Genomic DNA, 16,190 nt, shown 5'->3' with positions numbered 1-16,190 from the left:
AGCTGGAAAGTGCACATATCGATGTCGAACAAGGATAGCATTGTGGTTTGAAGGATGACAACTAGGGTAGGGTGCTGGAGGGCAATCAGTATTTGTCGATCTGTAAACCGTTATTTTAGTTCATTGCACCTTTGGGAAAGGTGATAAAATTGAGAAGGGAAATAGTGACACGAGGCAGTCCTCGTGTCACTTTGGGCTAGGATTCAAAGCCACATCCGAAAAAGGGAACAGTTTTGTAAACACAAACAACACAACAAACACAGTGAACTGCAGTACTGAACTTTATCTGTTACTGTTTTACATAACGAGATCCTGACTGGTGACAAAATTCTGATATTTTAAGTTACTGGACTCTTGTGCGGATGAAATAAACATTGCCCCCTCCCCGCCCCTCAACTTTTTTTTTTAAAACAATACAAATGTATAAAGGCTCTGCACGTCACGTGTATTAAAAACTTTAAATAAGCAGATTACTCTGGGCTAGCAGTATGTTTACGGCAAAGTATTAACCTTCATTATTACAAATGGAAAAAGACTACCAACCACCTGGTGGGCTGAACTCTGCTTAAATATTCACCAAGAAGGATGGCTGTACAGAAGTGTTCATCACAATAAATGGGAACGAGGAACTTGAGAAGTTGCACCTTGTGTGGAATCAGCTGCAATCCACTCCCAGGCGTAAGAGTTTTTTTTTAAAAAAAAGAGCAAATTACAAACGTTTGCAATTCGTTCTTCTTTGAATAGCGAAACATTGTGAATCAAGAACAGGGGTGTCCAACATGGAGCCTGGGGCCCTGGTACTCGAAACCCCAGACAACACGAGTTTTATTTGTGTTTATATTTCTTCTTTGCTGGTTTGTCCCATTTGAATTTTACCAGCCGGGCGGTTTGGAAAGTGCTATTCTTAATGCTGTTGCCTCATTGCCGGACAAATCCTAGGCCGGAACATCAGGATCCGTTAGTATTTCCAACTTACGATGGATGTAAATGATTGGGACCATGGACTTTACACATGGCCCCTGAGACACCGTGGTATGCATGAAGACGAACACTTGGGACACCCCTGCCCTGGAACAGTTCGGTTATCTACTTGCAGAACCACTGGTTTCTAGTGACTGAATAAGTCAAATTCAATTTTTATGACCTGGGATTCCAGGATTTTTTTTAACCAGTGTTTTGCAGATTGCATTCTGTGATCCAGTAAGTTTAGAATGAATTAACTAGAGCCAGTAGTTCACTGCTGCCCAAATAAATCAAATTTATTACAGGGATTTTCACTGGCGTTTTGGGTTGCGTTCCGTTCCATCTATTTTTCCGTGAAAACTGTAAACCAGTGGTCTTGCCCATGTGGCACAGGCTGAATATGTGCACAAACGTCGACACCAAAACACTTCCATTAATACCGTATGCGGATTTTAAAAAAAAGAAAAAGATTCCATAAGGGAGCTGTACAGAAATTTAAGGGAAATGGCTTAAGTGACAGAATGGGAGAACTTTCACTTCAACTTTCCCTTCCTTTTACGATCAGGTGTTGGCTACAAACACTGGTTGCTAACGAAGGCCGTTTATTCCTACAGCTGGAACCGTGCACATTATATGTTCAATCCTCAGAAAACATGGTGTATCGGTAGTGTTGGGAACAGCTGGTGTCCAAAACATTTTTTTTGCTTTTAAATTTTAAAAATATGATTTGTGTTGCACTGCTGACACCACCACACTGGGATCCCCCCCACCATCAATTATAACATAAAAGGGGTTGATTAGATTTTAAATAATAACTGGATACCTTTTTTTTGTTGCATACAGAGTCTGAAGTCTACACTGTAAAAGCATTCCCTAAAACACATCAACTACAAATTGGAAGTTGATCTCAGTTCTGTAGAGCCGGTGAGGTTAGCCATTTCTCAAACATCTGTTACTGAAAGAAGTTCTACCATTTCACTCCCGGGGCCAACTTAAGATTCGTGTTTTATCTCTCGTTTTCAAACAGTTAAGTTTAAGACTGCGCACAAATCCTTCTGCTATTGTTTTCATACCATCTTCTGCATCATTAAAAGCCGATGTGAATGAAAAACACAAGTGATGCTAATCGTACTGTAAGGTGAATTAGTTTGTATTTATAAATATGGCTTTCTGTTGTTCCATTCTCCTGAACAGACAAAATGCTAGAAAAAATTAAGACAAAAAATATTCTTATATAAGCTTTGTAAGCTAAACAGTACAAAGCAAACGAGGGAAATGTCATTATTGTGGAAAGGCGAGATATGGAGCCATTGCTGTTCGTGTTTTTTTTTTTAAAAAGAAACAGTGGAATCTTACAGGTCGACAGACGTTCTGGAGAAACGATAGAGCAGCTAGGTGTTCCTCTTTGAACATTGTGATTAGAAAAACTTAGAGAATCACAGAAAGCTCAATACATAAATTCCACAAAAGGTTGATAAGTAGCTTTTGCAAGCTTGAAAACCCAGTTTTTTTTTGTTTGTTTTAAATTCCGTATTTACAAGTTGCCAGTTCTTTGCTCCGGGGATCCACCTGAACATGCAAGTGACAGTACAAATCATTACTTCAAGTTCCTGATGGCAAATGAAGAACAAACGACCTCAACTCGTAGTAGTAGTAGTAGTAGTAAGGGTTAGACTGACCCACATCTCCTGTGAAATTAAAAACATCCAAAAATTAAATCAACATACGCATTCTTAACTGAGGAAATTCAGGTTTCCAATCACACACAACTTTTTAAAAAAATATTTTTTTTTCTTCCCCCTCCCTAAAGATGCAGACCTTTGCTGGGGGGGGGGGGGACAGTTCCACTGGCAAGTCACCCTCTCGCATGCTTTGTAAAGGGCCATTCTTCATGCGCGAGATTAGCTGACGAACGTCTGCAGGCCATTCGACCATGGGGGGCATCACAACCAAGCCCAACTTGTCCTGACCAGACAGCTATACATTTGCAATTTCCAGCTGGGGGCGGGTCACTGGGTAGCAGCCACGAGCAGGATGCTTAGAAAATTGCAGAACTCTTATCGCGATCCTAACCGTGACCACCAAGTCAGTACAGATGTGGGAATCAAAATTGGGACCCTTCCAGTCAGTAAAATCAGAAAATGTTGGAAATACACAGCAGGTGAGCCAGCATCGGAAAGCCTCAAAAACCCCAATTCTCAGATGCTGAATGACTGGTGGATTTTCAGCACTTTCTGTTTACTCTCCCCTTAAATCCTGGTGTTGCTGCCCTTTTCCTTCCTCTCTCTCTTTTCCAGGGTGTTCTACCATTAGATCTGCTGATTTTGTACTATTCAGTGATGATACTTCAACCATCAAACAAGACACTGAATAGAAGAAGCTAGTGAATCAGTGGATTCCCTAGGATCAGATAAGGCACTTCCCACCTCAGTTAAATAAAAGGTTTTGCATACGTTCACCCGTCAATAACTTGCATTTATGTAACACCCTTAAAATGGTAAAAAAAATGAAGAAACTACTTTTGCAGAGGAACAGATAGCGAGTCTTGTGGGAGAGAGAAGTGACGGAATACTTGATCAAAGAGATGGGTTGTCAGGAGGCTTTTTAAAAGGCAGAGAGATAAGTAGAGGGGGCAGGGGTTTAAAAAGGGAGTTCAAGACAGTAGAATTAAGATTGCTGTAGGCTCTGTGCCTTGGCTTGGGTCTTTGTCTCATCTTAAGGAGATTCTCCTGGATAAGGCCTTACACCTACAATGACTTAATACATTTTCCTCTCTGCTCTCAACAAAGTAGCTGCTTTGGATATAAAGCAAGTCATGGAATCATAGAATGGTTTCAGCACAGGAGGCTGCCATTCGGCCCATCGAGCCTGTGCCGGCTCTTAAGAGCAATGCAGTTAGTCCCATTCCCCTGCTCTTTCCCCGTAGCCCTGAAAATATTTTCCCTTCAAGTATTTATCCAATTCCTTTTTGAAAGCCACGATTGAATCTGCTTCCACCACCCTTTCAGGCAGTGCATTCCAGATCATAACTACTCACTGCGTAAAAAAGTTTTTCCTCATGTCATCTTTAGTTCTTTTGCCAATCATCTTAAATCTGTGTCCTCTGGTTCTCGACCCTTCCGTCAATGGGAACAGTTTTTCTCATTATTTACTTTATCTAAATCCTTCATACCGATTTTATTGTTGACTGCAACAGAGGAAAATGTACCTCCTCATCCTGAGGCATTAAATAGAGACCCTGACTGCCCTCTCAGGTGGATGTAAAAGACCCCATGACACTATTCGAAGAAGAGCAGGCAGTTCTCCCCAGTTGCTTGACCAATATTATCACTCAACCAACATCACAAACAGATTATCTGGTCATTTATCTCATTGCTATTTGTGGGAGCTTGCAGTGCGTACATTGGCTGCCGCGTTTACTACATTACAACAGTGACTACACTTCAAAAGTAATTCATTGGCTGTGAAGCTCTTTGGGACGTCCTGAGGTAGTGAAAGGCGCTATATAAATGCAAGTTCTTTCGATTTACTCTTTTTAAAAAAAAAAGTGAGAAAATTGTTGAAAAATTCACAACTGGTTCCCTGACTGACTATGCTATTTTCCTATATCTCTGGTTAACTTCTGTATATGCCTACATTTCCAACTCACTGTCAAACAGCACTCACCTCGTCTGCCGTTAGGACTGTTCCTCGTTGCTGGTACTGGGGGTTCGGCTCCGGATTTGGCTCCTTAACTGTTCAATTAGCTCTGGGTTCTGCTGCTGCATCTGTTGTGCAAACTGCTGCCCTCTTGAGTTTAAAAAAAGAAAATTAATTCGACATACCAGAAATTACACACGATTTACGTGCACTACGTACCATTCACCAGCTCGGGGGGGGGTGGCGGAGGGAGTCAAACTACCCCCCGAAACACACTTTCTATCGGGCAACTGAAAACAACACTAAAAAAAGGTGTGGAATGGGTTATTGACTTGGCTTCTCAGTTCAAATAATAATTGGGGGCCAATTAATTTGTTACAGAGCAACATCCCATCAGTTTCTATATGACTTGTTCCCAGAGTACTGCAATTTTGCATATACGTCCCAGGGGCAGTGAAAATGCCAGTTTCTGAACTTATCTGAGCTAAGAAGCATTTGTCGTAACAAGTTGCTTAACCCAGTAATGGTGAATGGCAGCCTAAGGTACCTGGAGAAAGCAAATGACCCAAAGAAAAGCGAGAGAGTAGGTGCCCTTCACAGTTATACATTCTATAATTCAACACATATTTCAAATTAATGACACAGGAGAGACTATAAGAAAAGAACTTCCATTTATAGGGAACCTTATACATCCTTAGGAAGTTCCAAAGCGCTTCACACTCAATGACATACTTTTAGTGCACTCAGTGTTGTAAAGTAGGGGAAGGTGGCAGCCAATTTGTGCCCAGCAAGGGCCCACAAATACCACTGAGATAAATGACATTTTAGTGACGTTGGTTAACAGATAGATATAGGCCAGGGCACCAGGCGGACACCCCTGCTCTTCTTCAATGTGTCAAGGAATCATTCGCATCCAGCTGAAGGGGCAGACCGGGGTCTTGGTTTAATATTTCATCCGAAAGACAGCACCTCAGACAGTTCAGCTCTCCCCCAGCACAGGACTGAAGTGTCAGCCTCGATCATGTGCTCAAACCTCTGGAGTGAGGCTTGAACGCACAACCTTCTGACTCTGAAGCGAGCGTGTTCCCACTGAGCCGAGGCCTGACACATCCATTGCTGTTGAAGATGAGTCATCCAAATTTCTGAGTGAGTATTTGAGTAAAATGTTAAGAGTCATAGCTGTTTATTATCAGCTTCAAGTCTCAGAAGTGACAAAAGAGAAACAATTTTCTTGGAGGAGAGGCAACAAAAAAAAGACAAGAAAAGCATTGCAATCAATTTGTATCCTGGGAAAAGAAAACCACTATTATTTGAAATTTGAAATGAAAGACAGCAAATGTTGAAAACACACAGCAGGCCTGTTAGCATCTGAAACAGAAAAGGCAGGTCATTGTTTAGGTGTAGACATTTGTCGGATCTGCAATTTGACAAAGGGTTTACACTTAAAATGTTAACTTGTCTTTTCAGGTGCCGAAGGACCTGCTCTGTAATCTGCAATTTTTAAATCTCTCGCTAGTTAAGAGGGCAATTCGTGATCTGGGCCAAAAGGGTTAAATTATGAAGCTAGGTTGCATAGACTAGGCTTGTATTTCCTTGAATATAGAAGATTAAGGGGTAAGCTAATTGAGGTGTGTTTCAGGTGATTAAAAGGAGTTGATAGGGTAGATAGAGAGAAACTATTTCCACTCGTGGGAGAGTCCGGAACAAGAGGGCATAAACTTAAAATTAGAGCTGGGCTGATGTCAGGAAACACTTCATACAAAGGGCAGTGGAAATCTGGAACTCTCTCTGCAAAAAGCTGTTGAGGCTGGGGGTCAATTGAAAATTTCAAAACTGAGATAGACAGATTATTTTGTTAGGCAAGGGTATTAAGGGATATGGAGCCACGGTGGGTAAATAGAGTTAAGATACAGATCAGCCATGATCTATTTGAATGGCTGAACAGGCTCGAGGGGATAAATGGCCTACTCCTGTTCCTAAGTTCCTATCTGTACAAGATGACTTCACTTTAATAGAAGACGGATGTCATCTTGTGCTCCACTAGAACATCTTTCAAGGTGAACAACTGTGCAATAATATCACTTCTCATTGTCATTACTACCAAAATATTGCTGTACTGTTGGTATTAAGTACTCACTGCTCATTTCTCTCCTTCTCATCAAGCATCAGATGCCAGGCATCTACATGTCCATAAAATTGGCAGTAGACAGGAAGGGGCAGTATGTGTTAACTTTTTAAATAGCAAGAGTGGAGTGGAAGGAGATGAAAGGTGATCAGAAAAGCATTGGAATCCTTCTCGAAAATGAAAAAAAAAATTGGAATTCGGTTATACGCAGAGAGGTGGACAGTTGACTTTTGGTTGCAAGGTTGTTACGTAGATTTGTTTGCCTTGTAATGAAGGCAGGAAGGGCAAGAATAAAAAGCACACTCACGCTTGGATGAGGCCCGCAATATCATTGGCTCCTGTCCCTGGCCCCGCTGTGGCCCCTCCTACTGGACCATAGGAGCCAGACATCATTCCAGACATTCTGTCCAACAGAATTGGAAACAAATTATTAACTGAATGTAAAAATCTCAGAATTAACAGTAACTAAAAGAGAAGCCACTGAAAGAGACACTTACAATTGCTGTACTTGTGTATTCTGCATTAGATTAGATGCCTAAAAGAGGAAATCATTGAGAAATCACTGTTAGGTCAACTATGATTAGTTCTTACACGTGTTTTGTTTTTACATAATTAACTTTTTTTTGCATATCCTGTGAAGATTCTTTTAAACATTCAAGTAAAAAGCAATGGAAAATATTTCATATTACAAGGTTCGAATAGCATTCAGCAATAAAGAGCTTGTTACTTGTCTGATACCCTCCTAGTTGCAGTGATGGTCTTCCAACCAAACTGGGAGAAGTTTAGAGTGTTGAGGCTGCCTCGTTATTACATTGCTGAGATGAGCTATTGTTACTGGGTTGTTATTACTGCTGTTGGAATAATTGTGCTCAAGTCAACATGCTTAATGTTGGCAATATGTTTCTTACTTCATCACCATAATCTGCTCCCATCACCTACCAATCTGTGTACATCAGTACTTCACCCTAGTGTTGTACGGCTCAAACTACTCTCCCCAGACATAGCCCAAGATTAGACGCGAAAAATCTAGAATCAAACTGTGGCAACATCAGGAAGTACAAGTGGACACAGTAGAAACATTTCACACTTGCACCATCAAACCTGACTGAAATCCTAGCGACAACACTGTCCATAATCAGCAGCTCCCACCAAGGCCACTTGGAGGGACACTTCATGAGCGGAATGATCCATTTGCGAGACGGCAGATACGAGAAAGCAATCTGCAGATTGTCCATCTCAGTTGAATTGCTGGTCACAGAGCAGTAGTCGGAAAGTTCGGGGATGTATTCACGGCATGGGATTTCTTCACCCAATCGGGGGAAGGTTATTTGGTGGCAAGTGGCCTTGTGGAGGACAACCGATTAGGAAAATAAAATGTAGAAACCAAAAAGGAGCAAGTAAAAGAGACCAAGCAGCAGAATTACCATATTCATGAAGCCTGGGTTATTCAGTAAACCTGCCAGATCGAACCCACCGCTGCCTCCTGTCTGGGGGAAAAGAACAAACAGGCTGTGAGCTAAATCGAGAGGCGTTTTTTTTGTGGGGAACGGGAGAAGAAGGGCCGACATCAAGACGAGGGCGCACGTACTCTAAGAGAATTGCAGTTCCGCTCAATTGCATGGTGAAACATTCTCCCATTTCAGTAGCCGGTCAGCCACCAAGCATGAAATGCAAGAGTGAACTGTTCCCTGCTCACAAATAGTACCTTCCCATTTTGGATAGAAAAACAGTATCAAATTCCCATTCAAGGAGTCAAGTATTTGAGTTGCATCTACTCCCTGCAAATGTTTCCAAATTCTACCTCTGCCTTCCTGTAGCTCCCAGTTTAAAGGAATACCAAGTACAAAATTTGCCCTGTATCAAAAAATGAGGGTTGCAAAATATCTGCAGCACTGTGTTTACTTCCATCACCGGGATGACAGAAGGCGGCGGCGGCCATCTCTCCAACTACTTTTGTGCAGATTTCAGGTGTTGTCCCATTATTGAAAAAGAGCTTGCATTTATATAGCACCTTCAACATAGCAAACGTTCCATGCACTTTACAACAGGGGGGGGGGGCAGAAAAAAATGAGAAAAGGACAACAAAATAGATAAAAAGGGATAAAGGATCAGACACTAAAAAATGGTGCAGTAGTTAAGAGTGGTGAGCAAAGGCTTGGTTGATAAGATGGGTTTTTGAGGTGAAAGAGAAGTGGAGGGTTTTCTGCAGAAAGTCCAAGAGAGTGGGGCCCAGGAGGCTGCTTTTAGTGATTTATGCATCTGTATTCCCAGATCTCTTTCCTCTCCCCCATTTAATTTCTTACTTTTCAAGGCATAAGTGGTTTCATTATTCCTCCTACCAAAATTAACCTGCTTTAGCAGGCTAAAAAAGATTCAGATTTTAATTAATCCAAAAAAGCCTAATTTATTTCACAGAATTGCTGAAATAAAATTTTGAAAGAAGCTTTTCGTGCAGATATGTTACTGTGGTTAAAGACCCTTGAAAATTGATTTCAGACAAAATGTTGCCTTTACGTGAACTTTACAAATTGTGTGTTCAGGGGATTACACGTTGATATGTGCAGACGCTTATTTCATTTCAGCACTTACTGGACTTGGTGCATCCTTGATCTTCTGTTCTGCTATATTGAGGTTTGCTCTGTATGATTCATTGTCAGGATCCAGTTCTAGAGCCTTCTTATAGTAATCAACTGCCTCGCTGTATTTATTTAGACTGGCCAGGGCCAACCTGAAATGAATCAAACCAATTAACTGTCTTCATCCAGGTAGAAATGCATTTTGTATCCTTAGAATAAACACCACTTCTGCAGAGCTTCATAGAAAATGTAAAATGCTAGAATTAGAGTTTGGGCATTCCAGGATTTTACAAAAAGTAAAAGAGGACTTGCATTCATATGGTGCTTTATCACACCCAAAGCACTTCACAGCCAATTAATTACTTTTGAAGTGTAATCATAGCAAGGTCTGACAAACAGCATTTGCAATGAACGACCAGTTAACGTGTTTTTTTGTGGCGTTGTCAAGGGAAGAACGTTAGCCTGGATACTGGAAGAACTTCTTTGAATTGTACCATGGAATCTTGTGTTTCCACCTCAACAGGCAGATGGGGCCTTGGTTTAAGGTACAATATATGGCATCTCAGATGATGCCGTGCTCCTTCAGAACTGCAGTAAAGTGCCAGTCTAGATAATGGGCTCCAGGCCCCACTCCAGGACTTGAGCACAAGTCCTTAAGTCTCAGAGGTGAATGGGATACTAAATAAGCCAAGCTGACACTTATACCTCAGGTACGTTCTTTAGCAGCCTGACAGACACCAATGGTAAACAGTATATTTAAGTATGCTATAAGTTTCAAATGTACTTCTATTCTTCACAGACAACCAATTGATTGTGACGGCCTCTGCGGCTCTGGTGATAGCAAGTGCTGAAGTAGAAACTATTAGTCTTGGAAGGTTTCAGCAGCAAATGGGCTGAAGTCAGGGTGGAGGCAGCGATGTTATGGAGGCAGAAGTTGGCAGTCTGTGATGGAGAGGAAATGGGGTTGGAGACTCAGGTCAGAGTCGAGTAGGACGCTGGGGTTGCAAACAATCTGCTTCTGCCCAACAAAGTAGCCAGGGAGGGAGATAGAGTTGGTGGCAAGGGTCAAGAAAGATGTGTTTAGTCTTCCCAATATTTAGCTGGAAGAAATTATTGCTCATCCATGACTGGACATCAGACAAGCAGTAGAGGCAATGCAAAGGTCGAGGGGTGGTACAGCTGGATGTCAGCGTACACGTGCAGAGAGAAGTCTCCCACCAGCAATAGCTAGGTGCCCAGACAGTAGCAGCAGTAACTTGAGTTTATGACAGGTTGCAGCAGTAAAATAGCAAAGCCACCGGGCAACCCAATGTCTTCATCTCTGATTGCTAAAGTTGCAGAAGGGTGGCTGGATGATTTACAAGGGAACCAGTTGGTGGTAATATTGGCATGCATTAAATACTTAATTGCCTGCCTTCCTCTGTCATAGCCTCTCAATTTATGTAGTTACATTTTAAACCTTTACAGATACTATCCATGCTGAAAATCATGAGTTTAGATAGTGCTCCAGTCTTTCACTGGAGCTGACACAAGTAGCAAGTACAGGGGTAATGAGAAATAAAGGAAGATAAAAAGCAAACCCATGTCGGTATAACCAACTAGTCCCTTATAAACCATCTGGCCATTCCTTCCAATTTCAGCAGGATAAAAAAAAGAGAACACCGGGTTTCCTGGTGGCATTGCTATTTTACTGCTGCTGCCAGCTGGGCTCCAGCTACTGTCCTGTGGGAAACTCCTGCTCACAAACATGTATCACCCAGGGACCCGAATAACTGATTACTAAGGGAAGTCCTTAATCTAGTTTCATGGCTTAAAGCACAAGATTTAGGAGCAATGCACAATGTAATTTTTCTCAAATGTCAGCACTAATTAAAAATGCTGTGCATCAATTCTACACCTACAGGTGCAAGTCACATTCTACACAGCATCTCCAATGGCTTGACTGGTTAAGGCAAAGAGTAACAGAGAGTACAGACCAGGTTTGATCCCTGGCTGTTGCCGAGTTAGCTAATATTAATTAGTTTGGCGGTAGGGTCACATCTACCCTCAGTGTCCTGGGTTAGTGAGGGGAAAGATCAACCAGGATCCCTGCTACTGTTTCCTCACCAGTAACCTCCTGTGAGCAACATGGACATCCAGTAAGGATGAGCTCAAGCTCGCCTTTGACGCTCTCCCATGTTTGAGTAGCCTGGCAACACTCAATATCTGGATTGATAAATGAAGAATGTCCACTTGAGCAGAAGGTGCCCAGAATCCCCCTTCATGGAACCATTGAGCCAACACCTTCAAGAGTGGAGAAGGAGAGGAAAATGCCAACAAAAAAAAGTTCTAATCACCCCATTCTTCCGTAAGCTTTGCTGTAGCTCGGGTCAAATGCTATCGCCTTTTCACAGTCTTCCACTGCACCAGTATAGTTTCCTAATTTACTGAACGCTGCTGCCCTGCAAAAGAACACAAAAAATAGTGAACGGTAAAACCAGATCATTTTCCACCCAATAAGCCTTGGAATATTTTAGTGTTAGATTCTGTTGTAATAAAGCAAGTTAGAGACAATACATCTGAAACCTGTGTAGTCAGAGAAACTATAGTTGCTCAGTCATAACCTTGTACTTGCTCAATATTAACAGTTCCACATGATGCAGTCTTCGCACATCTCAACCCAAATACAAGCTTGCCCTTCTAGTTCACCGATTTCCCTTTCTCTACACAGTCAAGTATCCAACAACTGTTTTGTTCAATACTCACTCTCTTTACAGCAATCTATATCTCAGGTCTTAATGTCAATATTATTTGGAATGACAAATATGCAAATACGACCTCAGGACGAATCAAAGCGCTTTACAGTTAATGAAGTACTTCTTAAGTGTAGTCACTGTTGTAATGTAGGAAACATGACAGACAATTTGCACACATAAGAACATAAGAAATAGGAGCAGGAGCAGGCCATCCAGCCCCTCGAGCCTGCTCCACCATTCAACAAGATCATGGCTGATCTTCGACCTCAACGCCATTTTCCTGCACTATCCCATATCCCTTGCGGCCTTTAATATCTGGAAATCTATCGATCTCTGTTTTGAATGTACTCAATGACTGAGCCTTCACAACCCTCTGGGGTAGAGAATTCCAAAGATTCACCACCCTCAGTGAAGAAATTTCTCCTCATCTCAGTCCTAAATGGCCCACCCCTTATTCTGAGACTGTGAACCTTGGTTCTAGACTCCCCGGCCAGGGGAAACATCCTCCCTGCATCTACTCTGTTGAGCCCTGTAAGAATTTTGTATGTATCAATGAGGCCACCTCTCATTCTTCTAAACTTTAGAGAATACAGGCCTAGTCCACTCAAATCTCTCCTCATACGACAATCCCGCCATCCCAGGAATGAGTCTGGTGAACCTTCGTTGCACTCCCTCTATGGCAAGTATATCCTTTCTTAGATAAGGAAGGTCCCACAAACAGCAATGTGATAATGACCAGATAATCTGTTTTAGTGATGTTGGTTGAGGGATAAATAAATATTGGCCAGGACACGGGGTGAACTTCCCCGCTCTTCTTCAAAATAGTGCCACGGGATCTTTTATGTCCACCTGAGAGGGCAGATGTTTAACGTCTCACCCGAAAGACGGGCACCTCTGACAGGGCAGCAGTAGCCTAGATTTTGTGCTCATGTCTGGAGCAAACATCAAAACTACATTAAGTTGTGTCATCACAACTAAATATAAAAGTGTTATACATCAAAATGTTCTATTCTTTCACATCTTACCCTCTTAACTACACAAATCACACACTGCGGAACAAAGTCCCAGTGGCATCAGGCTACAGAACCCATTCAAGCTTTGGGGAGGGTTTCACATTCTGGTTTATTTTTCCATAAATCACTACTCTTCACTCATTATTTGTTCAACTGCTCTCCTCATAGCTTTAAACGTTTTCCTTGTTTGAATGCATTTCATCAATAGGGTCAAAACATGTTATTCCAAGGGTGCTGACCCTAGACCAGCTTGTACTGAGGAAGACTTGTTCTGCCTTCAATTCTCCAGTGCATATGTACTATCAAGGGAAATGGACACACAGAATGTTGAAGTACAGCAAGGCTCTATTTAAGACTAAAAAATCTTGAATAAGAAAGCTTTAATAGATTATCAATTTCCCCTCTCTAAAGCCATGGGTAGGCAGTAAAGGATTAGAATACGGGGTCACATGGGATCCAAACATTCAACTCGGAAGGCATTAGGAAATTGGCATAGTTGAAGCCTAAACTCTGGAGAGAAACAAAAAAAGCCAAGAAAACATCAGGACCACGAAGTGGGGAGGAATCTAAACTGAATTAGCACGGAGATAGAAACGAATCGGGCAAGAAGGTGGGGAGGAGCAGAATTTACCCCTAGCCTACATTATGAAACAGCTATTTAGATACAGCAAGAAGGATATTTGGGAGGGACTGTACACCAGTAATCTCGTCAAAGGGTTCAGAAGACATCAAAAACTGCTTGGGAATGCTCATCTAAACATCAAAATGAAACTTAGCTTTGCTGAAATAAAACATACCATGGCATTTGTAAGGGTGCTTTTACCATGTTCTAGGTAATATTTTGTTTGCTGTCACTGGGTGTCATGGCAGACCCCCCCATGACTAGGGTGGTCCATACAGCTGATATGGGAAGTAGGTAACCTTGCATATTTATCTGTTGTGTTGCTGATTCCTAAGGGATAGAAGTTTAAGTGATATAGTAAATGAGTTTTTTTACTGTATGTGACAGTGTATGTATATTAAAAACTTGCTTTTCAGATGGTATTAAATTACATATATCACACATTACACTGGCATACAGCTTATACAATACAGTCCAACAGTTAGCACACATTTAAAAGTGGCTTGTGGACAGTTCTAATAATCTGTTGCATAGAATCATTCATTATTGTAAGTATTTTGCCACAGTAGCCCTTGGTTTCATTCCTGTGGGTTGCCTCGTTCTGCGTTTTTCTCTCATTGGGCTGTTTGGCCAAACAAAGTATGAGACTTCGGTTACGTGGGAACTGTAGATGTGATCGTTCTTGGCAGGTAGTCAGCAAAAAGTACCAGAAAGCCAAAAGTGATGAAACAAAATATAAATGCATGCATGTGTTCACTGCTTGACAGCTCACTCCTGAAGTCAACTTCCTGCTAAAGATCACAGCTCACACGAGAACTTCCAAATACAACTGCAGTATGTATCCAAAAGGTTGACACAGACCAACATTCAACACAGAGAAATAAACAAAACTGGTGTCTGTCATACCTGTTGCAAAAATAAACTGCATTGCTAGGATTCAATTCAATGGCTTTTGTGTAGTAATCCACAGCATTCTGGTAATTTTCTAGTTTCATTTGCTCGTTTCCTAAATGATGAAAAGAAAATAAGAATCAATTTCATGTATCCGAAGGAAGCCTGACCATCCCTTGTGACCAAATTTGTAGCTTCTAATGCTTTGAGCACACTTCCAATCATGAGACACCACTGCCTTCCAGCTTTCACGTGCTGCCTCTCTTTCATATGGTTCATAATTATCAACTTCCTGCCACTCAAAGCTTCAGAACATTTTGGATAATTGGGAATGGCTCCCATTTTTTTTTCTGGAAGTGTGACCATGTGAACATTAATTAGAGGCTTAAAATTGAGATAAAAAGAAAAATGCTTGAGGGTGATTAAAAGTAAATATCAAATGGTGATAAACCATAAGGGCAATGCTGGGTTGGCAGGTTGTCCATATCCAAAGATGAAATTGCTTTCTTGCAATTACTTCCACTCAAATAAACCTATACAAATGGTTCAACAATTCAGTTGGCAATAAATCTAGCACTGAGGCAACTCCAGAGTCCTGCTCAATAATGTCGTCCAACTGGAAACATAAGGCTTATCATAGAATCATACAGCACAAAAGGAGGCTATTCGTCCCATCGTATCTGTGCCAGCTCTTTGGGACATCCAAATTAGTTCCACTCCCCTGCTCTTGCCCCATAGCCCTGCAAATTTTTCCTTAATCTACATATTGAAACAGTTGCTGCAGTAAGTTTGTTAATCCATAAAAGATTTACAACTAGGATGATTTATGTGTTGACAAGTCACAACTCCACTATTAGCTGTTCTGTTGATTGCTAGCAAGAGAGTGAAAATTTTAACCTGCCAATTTAGGAAATTTACTAGCTCAAACAATGAAATCATCTGAGCATCTGAAGGCAGATCCCCAGACTGAAGCTGGTCACGTGAAAACTGAATGATGGAATATGTGAGGCATATTCCATCAGTCATTATTTGATATATAGGCTAAATTGGAGGTCAGCACAATGCACTAAAAACAAAATGAAAAAAAAATTCTTCAATTACTCCTTCAGTAAAAATGTTTGCAAAGATTCTTGGCAAGAAGCCATTGTTCAATCCAGTAAATAAATTAGCCATGGGGCGATGAAGCACACACAAATTGTGACAAATATTCACTGGAAGCAATTATTTTTACCTTCAGTTTTCAGCAGCTCAGCATTTGAGAGATCTTCAACAGTTGGAGAATCAGGCACACAGTCCACAGTCACATTAGGTATCTCCTGCAAACACACATCTCGATTTCAACTCCAATATCAGATATCAAATGAATCTTAAACACATTTTTCTAGGGTTATGGTTAGGATTACATAAATGACAGATGAAAAACAGACATTTAGCCAAATTTCAATCTAGCATAATATAATTTTGATGCAGGATCTGCTATATGCTGGAGGAAATCCAAGTTTCATTCAAGCATCACAGCACTTTCAACTTAAAACAGTTGAATGGAGGAGCACTCAGTTAGGAAATAAACAGAGAATGCATGTCTTATTTGGTTTCTGATTGTAAACAATTTTACAACACCAAGTT

At 41.2% G+C, this 16,190-nt stretch overlaps 1 protein-coding gene across 3 annotated transcripts in view; it reads right to left on the bottom strand.

Annotated features, from left to right (window-relative positions):
* Positions 1 to 268: 268 nt before the first annotated feature.
* The window catches only part of LOC137299588 (small glutamine-rich tetratricopeptide repeat-containing protein alpha-like), a 28,774-nt gene continuing 12,852 nt past the window's right edge, over positions 269 to 16,190 (bottom strand). For 2 of the 3 annotated variants that reach the window (XM_067968436.1, XM_067968437.1), the window contains exons 4-12: positions 15,796 to 15,880; positions 14,580 to 14,679; positions 11,640 to 11,744; positions 9,317 to 9,455; positions 8,152 to 8,214; positions 7,225 to 7,262; positions 7,035 to 7,130; positions 4,630 to 4,752; positions 269 to 2,651 (exon numbers count right to left, since the gene is read on the bottom strand). In XM_067968436.1, coding sequence (XP_067824537.1) covers positions 4,641 to 4,752; positions 7,035 to 7,130; positions 7,225 to 7,262; positions 8,152 to 8,214; positions 9,317 to 9,455; positions 11,640 to 11,744; positions 14,580 to 14,679; positions 15,796 to 15,880 — 738 coding nt within the window. In that variant the 3' untranslated portion in view covers positions 269 to 2,651; positions 4,630 to 4,640. The remainder of the gene's footprint in view (positions 2,652 to 4,629; positions 4,753 to 7,034; positions 7,131 to 7,224; positions 7,263 to 8,151; positions 8,215 to 9,316; positions 9,456 to 11,639; positions 11,745 to 14,579; positions 14,680 to 15,795; positions 15,881 to 16,190) is intronic. The other variant, XM_067968439.1, reaches the window with a different exon arrangement.

The sequence above is a fragment of the Heptranchias perlo genome, chromosome 29, assembly GCF_035084215.1.
Source record: "Heptranchias perlo isolate sHepPer1 chromosome 29, sHepPer1.hap1, whole genome shotgun sequence".
NCBI lineage: Eukaryota > Metazoa > Chordata > Chondrichthyes > Hexanchiformes > Hexanchidae > Heptranchias > Heptranchias perlo.
The sequence above is the reverse complement of the archived record's forward strand: the minus strand, read 5'-3'. Positions and strand labels throughout refer to the sequence as shown.